The following is a 23,257-nucleotide window of genomic DNA, read 5'->3' on the forward strand; positions in this document are numbered from 1 at the left end:
CAACGGTGGAGGCATCACCATTTCAATGAAATTTAAAATAAGGAGATATCCTCCTCCTTGGTCGATGTGTGCGATCCCATGGCATTGCTTTGAAGAAGAACAGAAGCTCTCCATGATGCTCTGCCCAATATTTATCCCTCAACCAACATCACTTAAACTTCCATTAAGTTTCTGTGTGTGGGATCTTGCTGCATGTGAGTTGACTGCACATTCTCTTCATTCGAGCAGCAGCTTATTTCGAAAAGTACTTCATGGGTTGGAAAACTCTTTTGTAGATGGCCTCGGGTCATGAAGACAGCGTAGAAATGGAAGCCTTTCTTTTATGTTCTGCCACGGGTCAATGCCCCCAAAATCCGTTAGCCCGAAGAAACAAATAGTGATACGCCCAGGGATTAATCCTCCTGTTGAAGCTTGTTGTAATTGTTGAGGCCAGTGGTCACCTGCATTGGGTAGCAGCGAGACAGGATGGCTGTGTGTGAGAGCCCGTGTTCATTCTTCATCCTGACCTTTAAATGTGGGAAGGTTAGGGATGGACCCCTCTGAAAGTGTGTGAGTACTCTGAGTGCCCGATGTTTGCATTTTATTTGCTTCACATAAGATGTAAAAAGACATTTTATCATGTTAAAAGCACAACATCAATGCAGAGTGTTGTTGGATCGTGGAGAGCTTTTTTTTAAATTCATTCTTGTGATGTGGGTGTAGACGGCTGAGCCGGCATTGCCCGTTCCTAGTTGTGCCTTGAGACGGTGGGGGTGAGCTGCCTTCTATTGAACCCCTGCAGCCTACGTGCTGTGGGTTGACCCACAATGTCCTTAGGAAGGGAATTACAGGATTCTGACCCAGCAACAGTGCAGGAATGGGAGTATATTTCCAAGTCAGGATGATGAGTGGCTTGGAGGGGAACTTGCAGGGGATAGTGTTTCCATGTATCTGATGCCCTTGTCCTTCTGGATGGAAGTGGTTGTGGGTTTGGAAGGTGCTGTCTAAGGATGTTTGGTGAATTTCTGCAGTGCCTCTTGTAGATGGTGCACACTGCTGCAACTGAGCGTCGGTGGTGGAGGGAGTGGGATGTTTGTGGGTGTAGTGCCAATCAAGCAGCTGCTTTGCCCTGGACGGTGTCAAGTTTCTTCAGAGTTGTTGAAGTGGTGCAAGTCCAAACAAATGAAGAGTATTCCATCACCTTCCTGTCTTGAGTCTTGTTGATGGCACACAGGCTTTGGGGAGTCAGGAGTTATTCGGCTCATTATTCCATGTTGCTGACCTGCTGTTGTAGCCTCTGTGTTTGTGTGGTGAGTCCAGCTGAGATTCTGTTTACTGGTAATCCCCAGGATGTGGATAGTGGGGAATTCAGTGATGGTAACACCACAGAATGTCCAGGGGCGATGGTTAGATTGTCTCTATTTGGTGATGGTCACAGCCTGGCATTTGTGTGGTGCAAATGTTACTTGCTTCTTGTCAGCCCAAGCCTGGATATAATCCAGATCTTGTTGCATTTGAACATGGACTGCTTTAGTATCTGAGCAGTTACGAATGGTGCTGAACATTGTGTACTCATCGGTGAATATCCCCACGACTGACCTTATGATGAGGGAAGGTCATTGATGAAGCAGCTGCAGACGGCTGGCCCTAAGACACTAGCCTGAGGAGCTCCTGCAGGGATGTCCTGGAGCTGAGATGACTGACCTCCAACAACCCCCAAAACCAAGTCCAGCCTGTCTCTGTCTCCCTAACCTGTTCTTCCTCTCACCCATCCCTTTCTCCCACCCCAAGCCGCACCTCCATTTCCTACCTACTAACCTCATCTCACCTCCTTGACCTGTCCGTCTTCCCTGGACTGACCTATCCCCTCCCTACCTCCCCACCTATACTCTCCTCTCCACCTATCTTCTTTACTCTCCATCTTCGGTCCGCCTCCCCCTCTCTCCCTATTTATTCCAGAACCCCCACCCCATCCCCCTCTCTGATGAAGGGTCTAGGCCCAAAACGTCAGCTTTTGTGCTCCTGAGATGCTGCTGGGCCTGCTGTGTTCATCCAGCCTCACATTTCATTATTTTGGATTCTCCAGCATCTGCAGTTCCCATTATCACTCACACTCCAACAACCACAACCATTGTTATATGTGCCAGAGAGTTTGTCCCTTCATTCTCATTCCTGTTTTGCCAGGGCTCCTTGATGCCACACTCAGTCAAATGCAGCCTTGATGTCAAGGGCTGTCACTGTCACCTCACCGCTGGAATTCTGCTCTTTTGTCCGTGTTTGAGCCAAACCTGTGATGAGGCCACGAGCTGAGCGACCGTGGCAGAACCTAAACTGGGCATCACTGAGCAGTTTATTTCTGAGCAGATACTGCGTGATGACATCATTGATGACACCTTCCAACACTTTACTGATGATTGAGAGTAGATTGAAGGGACAGTAATTGGTTGAGTTGGATTTGTCTTGCATTTTTGTACAGAATGGTCATATTTATGGAGCCTCCTCCTCCAGCAAGCTGTTTGATTGTCCACCACCGCTCACGACAGTGACAGGGGCCCAGTTCAATTCCTCCCTCAAGTGACTGTGTGGAGTTTGTACATTCTCCCTGTGTCTGCGTGGGTTTCCTCCGGGTGCTCTGGTTTCCTCCCACAGTCCAAAGGTGTGCAAGTTAGGGTGGTTTGGCCATGGGGAAATGCTCCTAGTGCCCAGGGATGTGCAGGCTATGTGCGTTAGCCATGGGGAATGCAGGGTTTTAGGGATAGTGTAGGGAGATGGGTCTGGGTGGGATGCTCTTCGGAGGGGCTGTGTGGACTTGTTGGGGTGAATAGCATGTTTCCACACTGTGGGGATTCTACGGATTATGGATCTGACCAGCTCGATCAGTAGTACTGCTGCCGAGCTCCACTTGGTGATGGACATTGAAAGCCCTCAAACAGAGCACACTTTGCACACTTGCCATCCTCAATGCTTCCTCGAAGTGTTGCTCAGCAGGGGGAGGAGAAAAGATTCATCAGCTCAGGGAGGGCGGCACGTGGTAACCAGCAGGAATTTTCCTTGATAATAAAGTGTGGAGCTGGATGAACACAGCAGGCCAAGCAGCATCTCAGGAGCACAAAAGCTCTCCCACTGCAACTCTCTTGTAGTTTTTGTGGTCCTGAGATGCTGCTGGGCCTGCTGTGTTCATCCAGCTCCATGCTTTATTATCTTGGATTCTCCAGCATCTGTATTTCCCATTATCTCTGAGGGAATTTTCCTTGCCCACGTTTAACCTGAAGCCATGAGACTTCATGGGATCCCAGTCAATGTTGAAGACTCCTACAACAACACCTTCTCAACTGTGTACCACTGTGCCGCCCCCCTCTGCTGGGTCTGTCCTGTTGGTGGGACCGGACATACCCAGGGATGGTGATGGTGGTGTCTGGGACATTGTCTGTAATGTATGATTCTGTGAGTATGACTGTGTCAGGCTGTTGCTTGACTATTCTGTGAGACCGCACTCCCAATTTTGGCACTAACCCCCATATATTAGCGAGGAGGACTTTGCAGGGTCGACAGGGCTGGTTCTGCCGTTGTCTTTTCTGGTGTTAAGGTTGATGCTGGGTGGTCTATCTGGTTTCATTTCTTTGTCGAGACTTCATAGCAATTTATGCAACTGAGTGCCTTGCTAGGCTATTTCAGACGGCACCTGAGCGTGAACCATATTGCTGTGGGTCTGGAGGCCACATGGAGGTCAGACCAGGTGAGGATGGCAGATTTCCTTCCCTGAAGAACATTAGATGGGTTTTTCTGACAATCGACAGTGGTTTTAGGGTGATCTTTAGGTTCTTAATTCCAGCTACTTTGTACTGAATTCAGATCCCACCTGGTGGAATTTGATCCTGGGTCCATATAACATGAGCTGAGTATCCGAATTAATATTCTAGTGATAGTGCCACTAAGCCCTGCATCCCCAAAGAAAGTATCTAGTGTGTTATCAGCTCTCTCCACATTTCTCTCTGAAGGTCACTCTGACAGGATGTTGTACAGAGAATCTAACTCCAAGAAAAGTATAAAATAATCCAGCTTTCACTGAAGGGGAAGAGGTAGCTCAGTACTTTAGAGCAGAGTAACCAAAAAGCCCTCAAGGCATGAGTCAGGAGTGCAATGGAATACTCCCCACTTCCCTGGATAAGTGCAAACCCCAACATCACTGAAGAAGCTTGACACCATTCAGGACAAAGCAGCCGCTTGATTGGCACAGCATCCACAAACGTCCCACTCCCTCCACCACCGACACTCAGTAGCAGCAGTGTATACTATCTACAAGATGCACTGCAGAAATTCACCAAACATCCTCAGACTGACCCTTCGAAACCCATGACCACTTCCATCCAAAAGGACAAGGGCAGCAGATACATGGGAACACCACCACCACATCTTCTCCGCAAAGTCACTTGCATCCCAACTTGGAAATATATCATCTCTCCATCAGTGTTGCTGGATCAAAATCCTGGAATTCCCTCTGTAGGTGCATTTTTTGTCAACCCACAGCACATGGACTGCAGCGGTACAAGAAAGTAGCTCACCACCGCCTTCTCAAGCGCATCTGGGTTGGCAATAAATGCCGGCCCAGCTGGCACTGCTTTATGCATACAAGCTATATTTGACAAATGCGTACATGGTTTAGCAGTGCTTTCCAGAAAGTTTGTATCTGGAGAAAATTCTGTAGCTGTGGGAATGAATTAATCTCTCAAATTCCATCTCAGCCTCTCCCCAGTCAGTTTCCGTCTGTATTTTTCTGACAGTGACTAACAAATTAAGCAAAGAAAATTGCTTGATAAGACTTGCTGCTTTTCTGTATATCTCTCCAAGGAGCAAGCCTGTACTGACATCTCTTCGAAACTTACAGGTGACCCTGTGTTTACAGAGACCTCGCATACAATAGAATTGACAACTGCTGCACAGTCTTGTAGCGATGTTTTCGTTAGCGGTGTTAAATTGCCTGAGTGACTTTTCTAAATACCATGATGTTCTCTTGAAGGTAACTTTCCAGCAACAACAACTTAGATTTCTGTAGCGTCTTTATCAGAATTAAAACCTGTGTTAAAATGAAAGCTTCACAGGAGCTTCTTTTCAAGATCCATATTAAAGGAGAACAGAGTGATGGAAGGGTTTATCAAGAGAATTTGAGAATTGGGGGTCTAGGCAGCCGAAGACATTGGCACCAATGGTAGAAAAATTAAAATTGGAAGCACAGGAAGGTAGGATTGGCAGTTCACTGAGTTCTAACAGAAGGGCTAAAGAGATTTACAGGGTGAAAATTTTCAAATTATAGTGTTGAACCACACAGTGCCTTAACAGCCGATCAGTTTTTTTTTGACATGTAGTCACTGCTGTAATGTAGAAAATGCAGTGGACAATTCGTACACAGCAAGATCCCACAGCAGATGGTAAGATCATCAGTTTTCATGATGTCACGGAATGAATATTTGCAGGATTTCCTTGCTCTTCAGATAGCACCACAGGACCTTTTATGTGCAACCAGGGAGGGTAGTCTGGGCTCCATTTCATCCCTTTCAAAGGATAACATGTATGACAGTGTAATGCTCCCTCAGAAATGGACCATATAGTTAACTGTCTGACCTCTTAGTGGTCTGGCCTGGAGGTGAGTGTGCTACCCATTGAACTATGATTGGTTCCCTGTTCGGAATATGGAAGATCCCAGCACTGACCAGCAGCTCCAAAGGAAAGCAGGTATTGCAGACTTGTAGATAATTTAATCACAATAATTGCTGTTTTACTGGGCCAGAAATGGCATAAAGACATGGCTGTTCTCTTAGTTCAGCATGCAATCACTTTGAGAAATCCATGTACATATGTACCTGAGACAATAGGAGCTACAGATGCTAGAGAATCTGAGATAACAAGGTGTGGAGCTGGATGAACGCAGCAGCCAAGCAGCATCAGAGGAGCAGGAAAGCTGATGTTTCATGCCTAGACCCTTCTTCATAAACGGGGGAGGGGAAGGGGGCTCTGTAATGAACAGGGAGAGAGCAGGAGGCAGATAGAAGGTGGATGCAGGAGAAGATAGGTGGGGAGGAGACAGACCGGTCAAAGACATGGGGCCACAGCCAGTAAAGGTGAGTGCAGGTGGGGAGTTAGGGAGGGGATAGGTCAGTCTAGGGAAGATGGACAGTCAAGGGGGCGGAATGAGATTAGTAGGTAGGAGATGGGTGTGGGTCTTGAGGTGGGAAGAGGGGATAGGTGGGAGGAAGAACAGGTTGGGGAGGCCGGGACGAGCTGGGCTGGTTTTGAGATGCAGTGTGGGGAGGGGAGATTTTGAAGCTGGTGAAGTCCACATTGATACCATTGGGCTGCAGGGTTCCCAAGTGGAATATGAGTTGCTGTTCCTGCAACCTTCGGGTAGCATCTTTGTGGCACTGCAGGAGGCCCAGGATGGACATGTCGTCTGAGGAAAGGGAGGGGGAGTTAAAATGGTTTGTCACTGGGAGGTGCAGTTGTTTATTGCGAACTGAGCGGAGGTGTTCTGCAAAGCGGTCCCGAAGCCTCCGCCTGGTTTCCCCAATGTAGAGGAAGCCACAACGGGAACAGCGGATGCAATATACCACATTGGCAGATGTGCAGGTGAACATCTGCTTGATGTGGAAAGTCTTCTTGGGGCCTGCGATAGGGGTGAGGGGTAGGGGCAGCTGTAGCATTTCCTGCAGTTGCAGGGGAAGGTGCCGGGTGTGGTGGGGTTGGAGGGGTGTGTGGAGCAGACAAGGGAGTTGCGGAGAGAGTGGTCCCTCTGGAAGGCAGACAAGGGTGGGGATGGAAAAATGTCTTTGGTGGTGAGGTCAGATTGCAGATGGCGGAAGTGTCGGAGGTTGATGCGTTGGATCTGGAGGTTGGTGAGGTGGTATGTGAGGACTTGGGGGATTCTCTTTTGGGGGTTATTGCAGGGACAGTGTGTGAGGGATGAGTTGCAGGAAGTGCGGGAGACACGGTCAAGGGCGTTCTCAACTACTGTTGCGGTCCTTGAAAAACGAAGATATCTGAGATATACAGGAGTGGAATGTCTCATCCTGGGAGCAGATGTGGCGGAGGCGGAGGAATTGGGACTAGGGGATGGAATTTTTGCAGGAAGGTGGGTGGGAGGAGGTGTATTCTAGGTAGCTGTGGAAATCGGTGGACTTGAAATGGATGCCAGTTTCTAGGTGGCAATCTCTGGCAACCAACAAAACAGAATCCCCCTCGTCCTCACATACCACCCCACCAACCTCCGGATACAACGCATCATCCTCCGACACTTCCGCCATCTGCAATCTGACCCCACCAATGATATTACTGTATTCTACATTCTGGTTAGTCAGACCAAAGTGTGGGCTGGTGTATTACCAATTCTGTTACTGGCTGAACAGGATTCTAATAAAACACCCTGTTCGTATTGGATTTACATCTTGTAAGAACAGGCTTCATGACCTGAGGCATTGCACCATTACCTTTTTAAGATTTTAATCCTTTTAATGACCGGTTCCAACTATTTGCTACGAAAGAGAAAATTCTGCTGGAATTTTTAATGTTCAGAATTCAAGGAGTAAAATATACCCAATAGTTGCAAATCAACATCTGGATCCAGTTGAACAAATAGTGGCATTGCTGTGTCTTGTGTGTGAGTGTGTTCACACACTGGCTTAAAGAGCTAAACTTCGGTTCACACAGGTCTCTACAAGATTCCGGCCCTGATGGAGCGTTGACCTTTCACCTTTGCATTCCCAGGAGCTTATGAGCGGTCTGTCACTGAGTGCTGAGTTCATGGGGCCTCCAAGGCAGTGAGCCAGAAGCCTTCCGCCTGGTTTGTAACGCCCCCTGTGAGCAGGTAGTGTGGTTTGGGTTTGAGTCGGTCTGTTACAACTGGAGCAGAGGGGGAGGGCAGTGAAGAGATTCTTACATTGTGTGTGTGTGTGTGTGTGTGTGTGTGTGTGTGTGTGTGTGTGTGTGTGTGTGTGTGTGTGTGTGTGGATAATTCTTCCTGTGTGCTCTGTGAACAGGGTGTAATTGGTTGGGCAGTAATGAGTTCTCAAGGACATCTCAGTAAAGAGGCAGCGCAGTTCAATGGCACCACAAAGGATTCAGTCAACAGCAGTCACTTGGCCAGGACTTTTTGAGTCTGGTTCACTGGCACTAGCCCTTGCTCAGATGTAGGGCTGTCTGTAGGGACCCCTCTCCATGTGTAATGCTGGGATACTGTAGCTGTTTATCAGACACATGCCTCCCAGTCTGAATCTGTCCTAGCCTGAAGTTCCATTGTTTACCTCAAGCAAAGCCCATCCTGCATTTATTCTCACCTTTGTGCCTCTATCATTGTTGAGATTAACACACTGTGTATAAAGTAGTACTCAAAACTGTAGCTCCCCGGTCAGGAGCAGAGGGGGTGCTGAGTGTTTCACTTCTGGAGGTATTGTTCAAAGTTAGTGTGTAACTCTCAACCTGCTCATTCCAGCTTTAGCTTTGTCGCATCTTAACCTATGTAAGTGAAGCAGAACTGATGCAGCTTCATCATCTGGTGCCCATCACATGAGGCGTCTTACGGTTTCATTGTATTTTATGAAGGGTTCATTATATTTCTAAATTGTGTTTTGAAACTAGTTACTCACGGAATCATACATACGACACGTATATTGGAATGGGTTATGTTATTTCTGGTATCGACCAAGGCTTGCTGGGAGCGTGTATGGGAGAGATGCGGCGAGTCATCATCCCCCCACACCTGGCTTATGGACAGGATGGTGTTGGTAAGAAATTTATTATCGGTCCCATTATATCTGAAATTACAAGCAATGAGATATTACAAGCAATAAAATATTTTGACCAATTCAATCCATTGATATATCATACCAAAAACGATGGAAAATCTTCATGACTTCTTTCCCCTCCCTGTAATTTCCTCTACCCCTACATTCCTCTATGATATCATCAGTGTTCCTGCAACGTTGATCTCCTGTCCATTCCAAAAACCACCACGTCCCTCCCCAGAACCCCAACTTCCTTCACCTCACCATTGGCAACCTTACATCCAGCTCCTTGGCCCATAACCTCTGGTATTTCCTCCCTAAACCTTGTTACCTCCTGCCTCCTCATTTCTTCTATCAATTTTTCAAAAATGATTATTCAAGTCAATGAAGCTTTTGTGAGGTACTCGTCCTACTGTTTCCTTGTGTGGCTCTGTGTTGGTGATTAACACCAAAGTGAATCAACACTAAGGGCAATATCTAGATATAGATTACTAAAGCTACAGCTACAACTGAACAACACTCCAGAAAACGAGAGAGCACAAATATGGGGACAGTTACAATGTTTAACAGACATTTGGATAAGCTCATGAATAAGAAATATTTGGAGGGATATGGGCCAAATGCAGACAGGTGGGACTAGTTTAGTTTGGGATTATGGTTGACAAGGACAGGTTGGACCACTCTGTTTCTGAGACAATGGGAACTGCAGATGCTGGAGAATCCGAGATAACAAAGTGTGGAGCTGGGTGAACACAGCAGGCCCAGCAGCATCTCAGGAGCACAAAAGCTTCTGTTTCTGTGCTGTATGACTCTTTGACTCTTTAACTTGTTGCTGTTTCATCTGATCTTTGAACCAGTTGGTTCCTTTTGAGGGGAGATGTTGATTCAGAGGAACTTTCAATCATAACTAGCTGGGACCTGTTTCGTACCTTCCCCCTGCCCCCATTAGCATGCTACTCTTAAAGGGACTGTGGTGCTTGTAGCCAGTGGCACTACTATGTGGAAAAAAATCATGTGCCCGTGTAGAGCAACTCTTTCTCCTGGCTTAATGTTCATTTGTTTAAATTCTGCATCTGAGACTTTCCTTTGGGATATTTCCAGGGTTAAAGGTCATATAGAAAATTTTTGCTTCTGATGCAAACACATTTTCTTTTCCTGTCGGTTGAGCCCCTTCAGTATTTCTGGCTGTTTCTGCGCTGTATGACTCTATGACTATGGGAGAAAGTTTCCTTCTTTCTCACTGTGACGAAATTGTTGGAAATTTGAGAGCTGCATTGGTGGTGTAAACTTTAAAGCATTTGCATTTTTGACATGTACCCTAATGTGGGTCCAAGTAGAACTTCCAGACTCAAATCATTTATCATTAATTCTGCACTTCATGCAGCTTCTAGGCTGAAAGTTTATAGAGTAGGCAAAGCTGCATGATGTGGCCAGTGTAACTGGGCATTGTGTGGATGCATCAAATCGCCACATTTTGTTAAGAGACACTCTCTGCAAAGGACAGGGCAAGAGTTAACAGCTAAGTGTTGGAATCAAACCTCAGATAACCAGGAACAATACCACAGATGATCAGCAATCACTAGACAATAAAGATCAAGGGATCACCTACAACTGTGATCCAGTGATAATGGAATATTGCCAGATCACAAAGTGTAATGTGTAACAGTGAATCTCCAGCAGACTCAGGGCAGGAGGGGAGGAAAACCACAGTGATGGAGCAATTTGGCAACTGGAGATTTCCCCCTTCATACAACACACCCCACCCTCCCTTACCTGTCCCTTCTGAGCACAATCCCTTTACTGTAGGTCATATCCTAAATTACAGAGCCATAGAGTCACACAGCATGGAAATAGACCCTTCGGCCCAACTCATCCACCCCAATCAGCCACCCCAATCTGACCTTGCCCCATTGGCCAGCATTTGGTCCATATCCCTTTAAACCCGTCCTATTCATATACACATCCAGATGCCTTTTAAATGCTGTAATTGTACCAGCCTCCACCACTTCCTCTGGCAGCTCATTCCATACACACACCACCATCTGTGTGAAAAAGTTACCCCTCAGGTCCCTTTTAAATCTTTCCCCTCTCACTTTATAAGATCTTGGCTATTCATCCTGTCCATGCCCCTCATGATTTTATAAACCTCTATAAGGTCATCCTCAGCCTCCAACACTCCAGGGAAAATAGCCTCAGCCTATTCAGCCTTTCCTTTTAACACAACCCCTCCAGTCCCAGAGACATCCTTGTAAATATTTTCTGTACCCTCTCAATTTTAACAACATCCTTCCTATAGATAGGAGACTAGAATTGCACACAGTACAAGTTGGTCAGAGGATTAGACAGGGTGGACAGTGAGAGTCTTTTTCCGAGGACAATGACTTCAGCTTGTACAAGGGGGCATAGCTACAAATTGAGGGGTGATGGATTTAAGACAGATGTCAGAGGCAGGTTCTTTACTCAGAGAGTGGTCAGGGCGTGGAACCTCCTGCCTGCCAATGTAGTAAACTCAGCCACTTTAGGGGCATTTAAACAGTCCTTGGATAAGCATATGGATGATGATGGGATAGTGTAGGGGGAGGGGCTTAGATTAGTTCACAGGTCGGCACAACTTCGAGGGCCGAAGGTCCTGTTCTGCGCTGTATTGTTCTATATTCTATGTTCTATTCCAAAAGCGGTCTCACCACTTTTACAAGATGATAAGAGGCATAGGTAGAGTGGATAGTCAGAGACTTTTTCCCTGGGCTGAAATGACTATTATGAGGGGACATAATTTCTAGGTGATTGGAGGAAGGTATAGGGGAGATGTCAGAGGTCGGTTCTTCACACAGAGAGTGGTGGGTGCATGGAATGCGCTGCCGGCAGTGATAGTGGAGTCAGACACATTAGGAACATTTAAGTGACTCTTGGATAGGCACATGGAGGATAGTAAAATGTAGGGTAAGCAGGGTAGTTTTGACCTTAGAGTAGGATAACAGGGTGGCACAACATCATGGGCTGAAGAGCCTATACTGTGCTGTTCCATATTCTATGTTTTATATTAAATGTCCTGTACAGCTGCAACATGACACCCCAACTCCTGTACTTAATGTTATGACCTATGAAGGAAAGCATGCCAAATGCCTACTTCACCCTTGATAACAAGGTGTGGAGCTGGATGAACACAGCAGGCCAAGCAGCATCAGAGGAGCAGGGAAACTGACGTTTCGGGCCTAGACCATTCTTTAGAAATATCATTTTTGAGGAAGGGTCTAGGCCAGAAATGTCAGTTTCCCTGCTCCTCTGATGCTGCTTGGCCTGCTGTGTTCATCCAGCTCCACACTGTCTTATCTCAGATTCTCCAGCATCTGCAGTTCCCATTATCTCCTTCATCCCCCTGTCTGCCTGCAACTCCACTTTCAATGAACTATGCACCTGCACCCACAGGTCCCTTTGTTCAGCAACATTCTCCAGGACCCTGCGATTTACCGTATCAGTCCTGCCCTGGTTTGCCTTAGCAAAATACAGCACCTCACATTTATCTAAATTAAATTCCATCTGCCACTCCTTTGGTCCATCTGATCAATTTCTAACAGGAGTAGACAGGTTAAATGCAAGAAGGATGTTTCCCATGTCCAGGGGGTCACAGTCTGAGGATATGGGTAAGCCCTTTAGGACTGAGATGAGGAAAGACTGTCTTAAGATGCTGCTTGGCCTGCTTTGTTCATCCAGCCCCACACTTTTTTATCTTCACCCAGAGAGAGGTGAGCCTGTGGCATTCTCTGCCACTGAAAGCCATTAAGGCCAAAAACATTGATTGCTTTCAAGGAGCAGTTAGACATAGTTCTTGGGGTTAAAGGGATCAAAAGGTATGAGGAGAAAGTGGGAACGGGGGACAGAGTTGAATGAAAAGCCGTGATTATAGAACATAGAGCAGTACAGCACAGCACAGGCCCTTTGGCCCACAATGTTGTGCCGACCTGTTATCCTACTAAGATCAAACTACCCTGCTTACCCTACATTTTACTATCCTCCATATGCCTGTCCAAGCGTCGCTTAAAAGTCTCTAATGTATCTGACTCCATTGCCACTGCCGGCAGCACATTCCACACGCCCAACACTCTCTGTGTGAAGAACCTACCTCTGACATTTCCTCTACACCTTCCTGCAATCACCTTAAAATTATGACCCCTCGTAATAATCATTTCCACTCTGGGAAAAAGTCTCTGCCTATCCACTCTACCTATGCCTCTCATCATCTTGTACACCTCTATCAAGTCACCTTTCATCCTCCTTCACTCCATTGAAAAAAGCCCTAGTTCCCTCAACCTTTTCTCATAAGACCTGCCCTCCAGTCCAGGCAGCATCCTGGTGAATGTCCTCTGCACCCTCTCTAAAGCTTCCACATCTTTCCTATAATGAGGTGACTAGAACTGAGCACAGTATTCCATGTGTGGTCTAACCCGAGTTTTATAGAGCTGCAGCATTATGTTGAATGGTGAGATAGGCTTGAAGGGCTGAAAAGCCTGCTCAAATTATCTATGTTTCTATTTGTCTTGTTGCTGTCTGTGGAAGCTTGCTGTGCACAAATTGGCTGCTGTTTTCTCACACTACACTTTTAATAAGGACTTCACTAGCTGCAATGTGTTTTGGAATATCTTCCCACATCCCCAGCACCTTTCTTTCTCAGGTCTGAAATCCTCCCTGTCTCAGTGCCAGAACTGGGTATATTTGTTGCTCCTGTTTGTACAATGCTGTCAGGTCACTGCAGCTTGACTGTGTCTGGATTTTTGTCTGCAGCCAATAAGATTCCGCCCTCTGCTGTGCTGGTCTTTGATGTTCACATCATCGATTTCCATAATCCAAAGGACAAAGTGCAAATCCAACCTTACTTCAAGCCAGGTGCCTGCAACAGGACATCACAAGTCAATGACTATGTGACTTATCACTACAATGCTTCTCTCATGGATGGTACCCAACTCTACACCTCGTACGTTATTCAGTTTTTTTTAACCAAAGTAGGTCTCATTGTCCATCATGCTGTTGAGACAGGGATGAACATTCCAATCCAGGGGACAACTTGTGCTAATCTAAGGTGGAACACTAGGAGAGTACAGATGATGCATATTCCTGCCATAGTCTTTGGAAATTGCATGCTCACTAGAATCCTTGACCATAGTGAGAGCCTGAAGATCCTGGATTCAAGCCCCAGGCACCAAATATAGGCTGCCAGCCCAGTGCAGTAGGGATTGCTGCACTGACAGAAGTGTTCTTTTGGATGGGATGTTATACTGAGGCCTCATTTGTCTCACACAATGGCAATCTCACATTTGAGAGAGCACAGAAACTATTTGGAAGAGTAGAGGAGGTCTCCCTGGTGGCCTGGTCAGTATCTATCCCTTCAAAATCATCAAAAACAGTCTGACTGAAACTACTATCTTATTGGATCTTGTATATGAGCTATTTGCCACATTTCTTTTTACAAAACAACATTGGCTATGCCTAAAAAGAATTTCATTTATTGCAATATCTTGAAGGCACTTGAAGGTGCTAAAGAAACATATAAATGTATAAATATAAATGTTTCTTTCTTCTTCCCAACTGAAGGGAAAGTATCTGATGACTTTCCAAATGAACAAATGCAAACCATATGCAGTGGCTCTGGAATGATCCCTCTGTGCTGTAACAGTGCCAGGCACCAGAATTTAGGCTTCTCGTTCGCTGGGCTTGGGATGATAACAATGGGACAGGACTCACATCCATTTTCTATTTACTGTGGGATGTGGGCATTGCTGGTTGGTCCAGCATTTATTTCCTGTCCATAGTTGCCCTTGAGAAGGTGGTGGTGAGCTGCTTTCTTGACCCATAATGCCCTTAGGGAGGGAATGCCAGGATTTTGACCCAGCAACATTGAAGAAACAGTGATACATTTCCAAGTCAGGATGGTGAGTGGCTTTGTGTCACATACAATCTGTAGGAAAGTATGAAGTTGTGTATTTTGGATGGGAATGGGATTAAACTTTGACAGGAATGGGACCCAGGGTAGAGGTCAAACTGCCTGTGGCCCCTCACTGTCTGCCTATGCTCACATTCACTGCCAGGGTAAGGGGTGTATTCTAGTAAGCCTGTTTGGTTTCCTTAGTAAATATTAGGGTTAACAAAAGAAGAGGAAAATTCTGATAAAATTGTTTTTGAATATTATGGCCCAGTGCCCCTGGATGGGGCCATTACTGCACAGTAGGGGGTGGGCAGGGCCAGGGTTGATAATCTACATTCCTCGTAGTTTCTCATAAACAAGGAGTTGCTGTGGTTTTGACTGAATGCAACAACTTCTCTTTCTGTTTGTTTTGTTGTCATCCTTTAGCCGTGAGTTTGACAGTCCTCCAACTTTAATCCTGGGCTCCTCGAAAACAATTGAAGGGTTGAGTCAAGGCTTGCTTGACATGTGTATCGGAGAGAAACGGATTTTGACAGTACCACCGCATCTTGGCCATGGAGAGAAGGGAGGTGAGGAAGTTTCTTCAATATTGTGGGGCTTGCTTAAACCCTATATTAAAAAGATACGGAAGAACTGCAGATGCTGTAAATCAGGAACAAAGACAGAAGTTGCTGGAAAAGTTCAGCAGATCTGGCAGCATCAGTGAAGAAAAAATCAGAGTTAATGCTTTGAGTCCAATGACTCTTTCTCAGAACTTGCTTTTGCTGAAACTCTAAACCTCACTTGTTCCGATATTTAATCTAGTTGGGGTAGTAATGTGTCATTACTGTAGAATTGTATAGGCAGCATTGTGGGTTTAGACCAGCCAATTCGATTTGAATACATTTTTCCTATCTAAACATCACCTCTTGATGTTGGACTGACAATAAACGATCGATATCCTTTGGGGAAAGAAACCAACTTGGCTGCTCTGATACCCGGCACTTTGTGGGTCCCAGCACAGAGGGCTCCAATGAGCATACGTTTATATCTAACCTTCTGCCATACGCTCATCGCGCCCAGCTTGGGGTAGCTAGGGATGAGCTATAAATACCCATCGAGCCCGTGATACCCACATCTTGTGAGTGAACACTGTTCCTCATTTTCTTCCTCACCATAATTCCCCTGCTTAATGTTTTAATTATCCAGGACTTTTTTCTGCTGTTTGCTGTGACTACTTTAAATTCATTCACAGGAACTGGCCATCACTGGCTGGACCAACATTTATTGCCCATCCCCAGACGGCAGATGAGAGTCAACCCCATTGCTGTGGGTCTGGAGTCACATGTAGACCAGACCAGGTGAGAACAGCAGTTTCCTTCCCTAAAGGGCATTAGTGAACCAGATGGGTTTTACCCTGACAATGGATTCATGGTCATCGTCAGACTCTTAATACCAGATTTTTATTGAATTCAAATTCCACCATCTGCTGTGCCAGGATTTGAACCCGGAACCTCAAAACAATCCTTAGGTCTCTGGATTAACAGGCCAGTGATAGTATCATAGGCCATCGCCTCCCTACACTACACTGGTCAAAGCATTAATTCCACCTGCTAGTTTCCCTTGAACCCCTGTCACATGCAACTTTGAATGACACAGCGCTTGGCCATATTGAGAATTCCCTTCAGCCTCTCTACCTGCTGAACATAAAGAACAACAGAAAGCGGCTAAGTGGTCCCTAGAGAATCTTTTGCCATTTGGTTAGAACCTTGCTGATCTCTGCCTTAACTCCATTAACTCATTTTCATTCCATACTCAACAAAATCATCCAATCCAGCTCTTTTTGTTTTAATTCCCCTGACCTCCAACCAGTGTCCTGGTTTCTTTGAATATGTGATTTAAACCAATGTACCTCACTATCTGGGTTCTTAGTTTGTGATCTCTGTCCATTTCCAGTGTCTGTCCTGGTACTGATATTAAAGTGGTTTCTAAACACTGTGTTTCTTCACTCCTACACCCCATGCTGCCTCCAGCTGGAGACATACCAGGCAGTGCAGTGCTGATGTTTGATGTTGAACTGCTCGACATGAAGCCAGGGGTCCCAGAGGGTTATCTGTTTGTTTGGACTGATAAACCTCCAGCCAAACTCCACGAGGAGCTTGATAGCAACCAGGACGGAGAGATCTTACTTGAAGAGGTAACGTGCAGACAGTCTTTCTCCAGCAGCTCATTCCCTAGTACTTGCTTTTTTTATACGCGTTCATGGGTTCAGCATTTATTGCCCATCCCTAATTGCCCCAGAGGTCAATTAAGTGCAACCACATTGCTTTGGGTTTGGAATCACATGTAGGCCAGACAAGGTAAGAACATCACTCATGTCACATGAGTGAACCAGGTGAGATTTTCCTGACTCATAATTCCAGATATTTTATTGAATTCCAACATCACCATCTGCCATGGTGGGATTCAAAGCCAGCTCCTCAGAACATTACTTGGATCTTTGAATTGATAGTCAAGTGATAATACCACTGGGCCATCACCACTTGTCCAGACCAAAACCGTCTACATAAAATGTGACTCAGCACATCTAGCCCAGTCCTTGCACAGTGCAGTCAGATACTCATAAGTGTTGCAAGGTGAAAGAAATCAGAGATGTTTGAAGTTAGAATTGAAATTCAGAGCTCACAAATAGAGAGGGTTGATTTATAGACTAGGATGAGGATCTTAAAACTGATGCCTCACTGAAATGGGAGTCAATGAAACTGAACAAGGCCATGGTGATGTCTGACTACTTTGTGATTTAATTAATGCAATTAACTAACTGCTCTGTAAACCTGCTAAAAAAATCTAGATTTCCTCAGGTTCCATATGCCTTAGATTGCTAACCTTTACCTGATCTGATCAGCTCAGTATTCTAAAGAACCAAGACTAGATCAGTCTCCAATCTCTAGTCAAAATGGGGTCAGTGACTTTGAATGTAGTTTCAGCTGAGAAGGGAAGATAGAATTTCAGATCAATGTACTTGTGCAAGGCTTAAAACAAAATGTAAAGTAAAAAAATTGAAACTGGACTGAGTCCTTCAAGACTGGCCAAAGTGACGTAGAGCATGTTAGAATAATCTGCTGTGGTAATCCATAATCTGGTTTAGTTTACTTAAGGATTTCTTTCTCTTCTCTGTCAATATATTGGAGATGTTTCAGAGGAAGTTTGCTAGATCGATCCCTGGAATTGTTTTATGAAGAAAGTATAGACAGACTGGGCTTGTTTCCACTGAAGTTTAGAACAGTGAAGGGAAACTTGATTGAAGTATACAAGATCCTGAATGGTCTTGATAAGGTGAATGAGGAAAAGACGTTTCCTCTCATGGGTCAGTCCTGAACTGGTGTCGGGGACTGTATTAACATTAGGGCTCACCCTTTTAGGGCAGAGAAGGAAAAATGATGGCTCTGTGACTTTGGAACTGGGTTACCTGAAAAGAAAGAATGTACAGGATTCCAGGTAAAGGCTGGTGGGTGGGGGCAGTGAGGTGCTCCTTCAGCAAGCCAGCACAGTGAGGATGGGCCAAATGGTTACAGCCTAGGCCATTCTGCTCAGTTTGACCTGGGATACTCTTGGGTTTTAACTCAAACTTATGCTTTTTTGTCGACAGTTTACTCGTTATATCATGGCACAGGTTGATCAAGGCACAGGTCGTCTCTCACCAATCGATGATCCTGACAAACTAATCAATGACATGTTTAAAAACCAGGACCGCAACCAGGATGGGAAGATCACTCCAGAAGAGCTCAAACTGAAGACTGATGAGGACAACGAACGGATTGTGAAAGATGAGCTCTGAATATCTCACATACTAAAAAACTTTCCAGACTTTCCCAAAGCAAGCGCCCTGTAAATATAACATTGGAAGAGAAGGTTTTCAATTCTCTATTCCATTTACTGATTTAGTTTAATGGCCCCATTTGCATTTTTTTCTTGTCTCCCTTTTCTGTAGCTTGTTTTGACTTTCTCCTTGTGAGGTTGTCCCCTCTGCATAGTTGGCTCAGGATCAATGATGCTAGGATTGATTGTCCTCCTTTCTAGGTAAGGTCTGGGGACACTAAACAATGATTACACCTGCATTAATAACTCTGTGTTGTGTGGGTGTGCACCTGTGTGTCAAGTATTTAGAAATACGCTAAGGGGGAAAATTGCCAAAAATTGACCTGGCAGCTCTCTGTGAATCTCAAATTCTCAATGGAAAGGTCCAAAAAACATCCACAACAAACTGTAGAAACTGAGTTCTTAATACTGCATTTGGAAACAGTGATTTTGAGAAAGTTACTCTTTCCAATCCCCCCCATCCCATCAGCTGTGACTCCCTAAAGTTTTCACAGCAGTAACCACAAAACTACTCAAATTCAGGGAATGAGTCACACATGGGGGTGCCTTTAATGCTTTGGGAGAATTGTCTCTCTATCCAGGACACACACGGTCTTGGTTGAGGTCTCTTGTTCCCTCAATCCTGTCCTGACTGAGTTCAGTGCCTTTCACTGGCTGTGTCTGTTGTATGGAGACAGGTGCTTGAGGCTACGCCTGGACTTACACCCATCCTTGGCTTCAGTTGTTATAAAGTTCCAGGTCTCCTGTTCAGGACATTTCTCATCCTTTTTAGAAATATGTTTGCGCATTGAGCAGATTTTGGGAAGAGTGTTTGTGGAGTGAAGCTGTGGTCCCTGATCTCCAATGGAAACTTTGATATTTGATGCTGTAAGGAAGTGGGGAATTTCCACATCGTTTGAAAAAGGATAACTAAATGGATTTCTTGTATAAAATATTATAAACTTTTATCATCATTTTGTTTGATTTAGATGCTATATTCTCATGGTTAGGGCCAATATTGCCAATTATTGTTGAAAATGTGCTGGCAAGGGGTTTGACATGACGACTTCAGAGGGTACAGGCACTGAGTGGGAAAAAGGCAAACTACCTGTTCTCTTTCCTAATGAGCTCATGAACCACTAGTTCAGGAACAACCCTATTCTCTTTACAATTGGCAAAGTGACGGTCTAGGGATCTGCCAACAGCTGTAACTGAGAAAGAGTAAATGTTTTCAGAGGTTAGTTTATCAGAAGGGATTAAAATGGCAGAGACCAAAATAATTCTTTGCAGATTATCAGGGAAATTGGCATTCACTCAATCTGTACATTTTCTTCTCCAATGACCAAATATGACTGACGCCTCACTAAGAAATAACCACAAATACTGTTTTTTAAAAATGGAATTTTTATTTAAAATCTGAATTGGTAAATGTTTGACTGTGACAGAGGTGTAGGGGAGGTAGCAAGTTAAGATTTCTTCAATCATGCAAGTGAATGTTTTAAGAACACAATTTATCTACAAAGGAACAGAATACTAAATAAAACAGACTCTCTTTAGGTGAATTATTTTTATTCGTTCATTTGATGTGGGTGACACCAGCTAGACCAGCATTTATTGCCCATCCCTAATTTCCCAGACAGCAGTGAGTCAACCCCATTGCTGTGGTCTGGAGTCACATGTAGGCCAGACCAGGTAAGGATGGCAATTTCCTTTCCTAAAGGGCATTAGTGAACCAGATGGGTTTTTACAACAATCAGCAATAGATTTACGATCATCATCAAACTCTTTATTCTTGATTTTTTTCAAAATTGAAATCAATTTCCACCATCTGCTGTGGCAGGATTCCAACCCAGGTTCCCAGGACATTACCTGGGTCTCTGGATTAACAGTATACTGATAATAACACTGGGCCATTGCCTCCTTTTGACTTTGTGACACAAACGGCTGCAGTGTCCCCACATAATTTTTAAAATACTATGAACAGAGTGGGTCCAGTTGCACAGTTCCTACTTCCTCTGTGCATCACAGACTACATTAAACAAACTTGCAGCTAGCCTTGAAACCTGGTCCAGAGTTGGGGCATACGGATGATTCTGACAATTGCAGACTAACTGCCCTAAGGGAATCTTACAAATGTTCGGGATTGAGAATGTATTTCAAGATTCCATTCACTACATCCAACGTTTCATCATTCACGAGAACAATGTCATACAAGGCCAGGTATTTGTTCAGGAGCTGATCAACCTGCAGGAGAAAGATAGGATACTTGAGGTGGGAAGACTGCATAGGAATGGAGCAAGTTTTGATTAGAATCTACAATAAACCAGATAATCACACTACCCAATGCTCCTGAGCCATGCAGATTAGAAATATTCGGTTCCAAGCTGAATTAAGGGATTTCAGCCACAGCAGAACTCGCAAGCAGTTAGCCTGGAATACAGTGACTCTTGGGCTTCAGGTGAGAAATCAGCCTGTGTTCTAGATGTGAGATTGGACATTACACATGTCGCCATCCTTAGTTAAATTTATACTTTCATAAGGAATGCTTCTTGGACAAGACCCTGCACCCATGGATATAACTCTATCTCAGAATAGTTTAGAAAAACAGACTTTGGATTGACTGAGGTTTTTCAGACACGTACAACAGGCTAGAAGTTAGAAACATCTTCCACTGGCTGGAAAGATTAGAAAGGAGGCAGCGATACTGAATCAGTCAGGCCATTCAAGAGAAATGAGAAAACATTGCAAAGGGTAACTGTATGGAACTCACTGCCACATAAAGGTAACAGTTCAGCTCAATGAATAATTTAAAATCTGAGCATGAGTGTGCTGCTTGTTGATGTGGATATTAGACAGAGTTTGGTTAACATGACACTAAGTGCTACAGAAGACTTAAATGAACTTCTCCAGTTCTTAACCTGGTGCCTGTGTTAAACACTTGTGATTCTGGAGTGTCTTTTGAGTGAATGCTCAAGAAGTTGCATAGGGCTGCTGCAGGTCTCCCCTCACCTTGTCATTCAGGAATCCAATTTTCAGGATGCTCTCCTGTTTTTGGACACCGTCGGCCATGTTGAGATCCCCCAGTGAGTCTCCCAGGAGAATGATATTGCTGTGTCCTTCCAGCTGTTCAAAGTGCTTGGAGTTGTGCAAGGCCCCCTCGCGCTTGTTGTAAACATGGATTATTTCACCTTTAAATCCTTTCAGAACCCCCTGAGAGGAAAAAAAACACGCACAGCAAGCTTTTAACATGAAGCATCACTGGCCCTGAATTTAAATTTGCCCTAATCACCAACACTTGCATTAATATAGCACCTTTCACAACCCCAATATCCTAAAGTGTTTCACGGCATTATTTGCAGTATTTTTGGGTGCACTACCGAATGAAGGGAACAATAGCAGCCAATATGCACACTGCAATGGCATTTTACCATCTGACATATGGACGCAAACAGCTTCCATTCTACGTTGAGTGATTTTGTTTAAATACACAAAACAATAGACAAATCCAAACTTACAGGACTAACCACACTATAAGGAGAATGATAAAACCAGCGAGCACACTGGTGTTTAAAGTCTGATGTTCACTATTAGCCTTTATAATAGGTTTTACCTGAAAGGAAATTGCCTCCACTTCCACTGACAGCCATTGCACAATCTTTCCCACAATTATTCATTTTTCTTCTCCTTTCAGAGTGGCAGTAGATCCTGCCCATACCCTAATCTGACTGCAGGCAATTACAGAACTCAGCAACCCCATTACCTCAGCTTTATGTTAACCCATCCCCATCACGCCCAGCCTCATAGCCCCAATACAAGCCTCAGTCACTCACTCACACTCTCATCAAAGTCCATGAAGTTTGACACCACCGTGATGTTTCGGTGATAGACATCGAACTGCCGAATGATTTCCTCCAGAACATCACCTACACCAGCCGAAAATATCAAGACAGGAATGTTGTGTTTGTGAAGTTCATCAAAGAAAACCCTGAATCCATCCCTGAGAGAGGAAAATGCACATTGGACAGGTGAATGAATGCTGAACAGAGAGCTGGGTTCACTCAGGATCAGACAGCTGAAAGAAATGGTGGGAGAAGGAAAACTAACTTGTATTTAAATAGCATCTTTCACAGCTTTTGGATATCGTTCATCACCAATCAAGTACTTTCTGGAAGTCAGTCACTGTTGTAATGTGGGGAACAGAATTTGTGCACAGCAGGCTTCCACAGACAATAATGTGATAATGATGAGAGATTGAGATAATAAAATGTGGAGCTGATGAACACAGCAGGCCAAGCAGCATATCAGGAGCAGGAAAGCTGCCGTTTCGGGCCTAGACCCTTCATCCCCCTCTCTGATGAAGGGTCTAGGCCCGAAGCGTCAGCTTTTGTGGTCCTGAGATGCTGCTGGGCCTGCTGTGTTCATCCAGCTCCACACTTTGTTATCTTCGATTCTCCAGCATCTGCAGTTCCCATTATCAATGATGAGAGCTTGTTTGACATTTGGTGAAACTGGCTGAGGGACACATCTCAGATAGAACAGCGAGGAGAACACCCCATGGGATCTTTCATGTTCACCCCAAGGGTGCAAATGGGGCCTCAGTTTATTGTCTTACCAAAAAGACAGTACCACTGACTCTGCTCCGAGTGCACTCTGCTCTGGGTGTCTGCAGTGACAGTTGTCTGACTCAATGTTAACAGCACTGTCCCCCGACTCGCTCTAAACGGCACCGTCCTGCGACTCGCTCTAAACGGCG

At 44.9% G+C, this 23,257-nt stretch overlaps 2 protein-coding genes across 4 annotated transcripts in view; one reads left to right on the forward strand and one right to left on the reverse strand.

Annotated features, from left to right (window-relative positions):
- The window catches only part of LOC125466221 (peptidyl-prolyl cis-trans isomerase FKBP10-like), a 41,516-nt gene extending 22,034 nt beyond the window's left edge, over positions 1 to 19,482 (forward strand). The window contains exons 6-10 of the mRNA XM_048560460.2: positions 8,605 to 8,750; positions 13,530 to 13,719; positions 15,094 to 15,236; positions 16,680 to 16,843; positions 18,296 to 19,482. Of these exons, the coding sequence (XP_048416417.1) occupies positions 8,605 to 8,750; positions 13,530 to 13,719; positions 15,094 to 15,236; positions 16,680 to 16,843; positions 18,296 to 18,484 (832 nt within the window). The 3' untranslated portion in view covers positions 18,485 to 19,482. The remainder of the gene's footprint in view (positions 1 to 8,604; positions 8,751 to 13,529; positions 13,720 to 15,093; positions 15,237 to 16,679; positions 16,844 to 18,295) is intronic.
- Positions 19,483 to 19,890: 408 nt separating this feature from the next.
- Positions 19,891 to 23,257, reverse strand: part of LOC125466222 (cytosolic 5'-nucleotidase 3-like) — a 78,625-nt gene continuing 75,258 nt past the window's right edge. For all 3 annotated transcript variants that reach the window (XM_059638841.1, XM_059638840.1, XM_059638842.1), the window contains exons 7-9: positions 22,339 to 22,501; positions 21,514 to 21,714; positions 19,891 to 20,748 (exon numbers count right to left, since the gene is read on the reverse strand). In XM_059638841.1, the coding sequence (XP_059494824.1) occupies positions 20,632 to 20,748; positions 21,514 to 21,714; positions 22,339 to 22,501 (481 nt within the window). In that variant the 3' untranslated portion in view covers positions 19,891 to 20,631. The remainder of the gene's footprint in view (positions 20,749 to 21,513; positions 21,715 to 22,338; positions 22,502 to 23,257) is intronic.

This window comes from Stegostoma tigrinum, chromosome 31, assembly GCF_030684315.1.
Source record: "Stegostoma tigrinum isolate sSteTig4 chromosome 31, sSteTig4.hap1, whole genome shotgun sequence".
NCBI classification, from domain to species: Eukaryota; Metazoa; Chordata; class Chondrichthyes; order Orectolobiformes; family Stegostomatidae; genus Stegostoma; species Stegostoma tigrinum.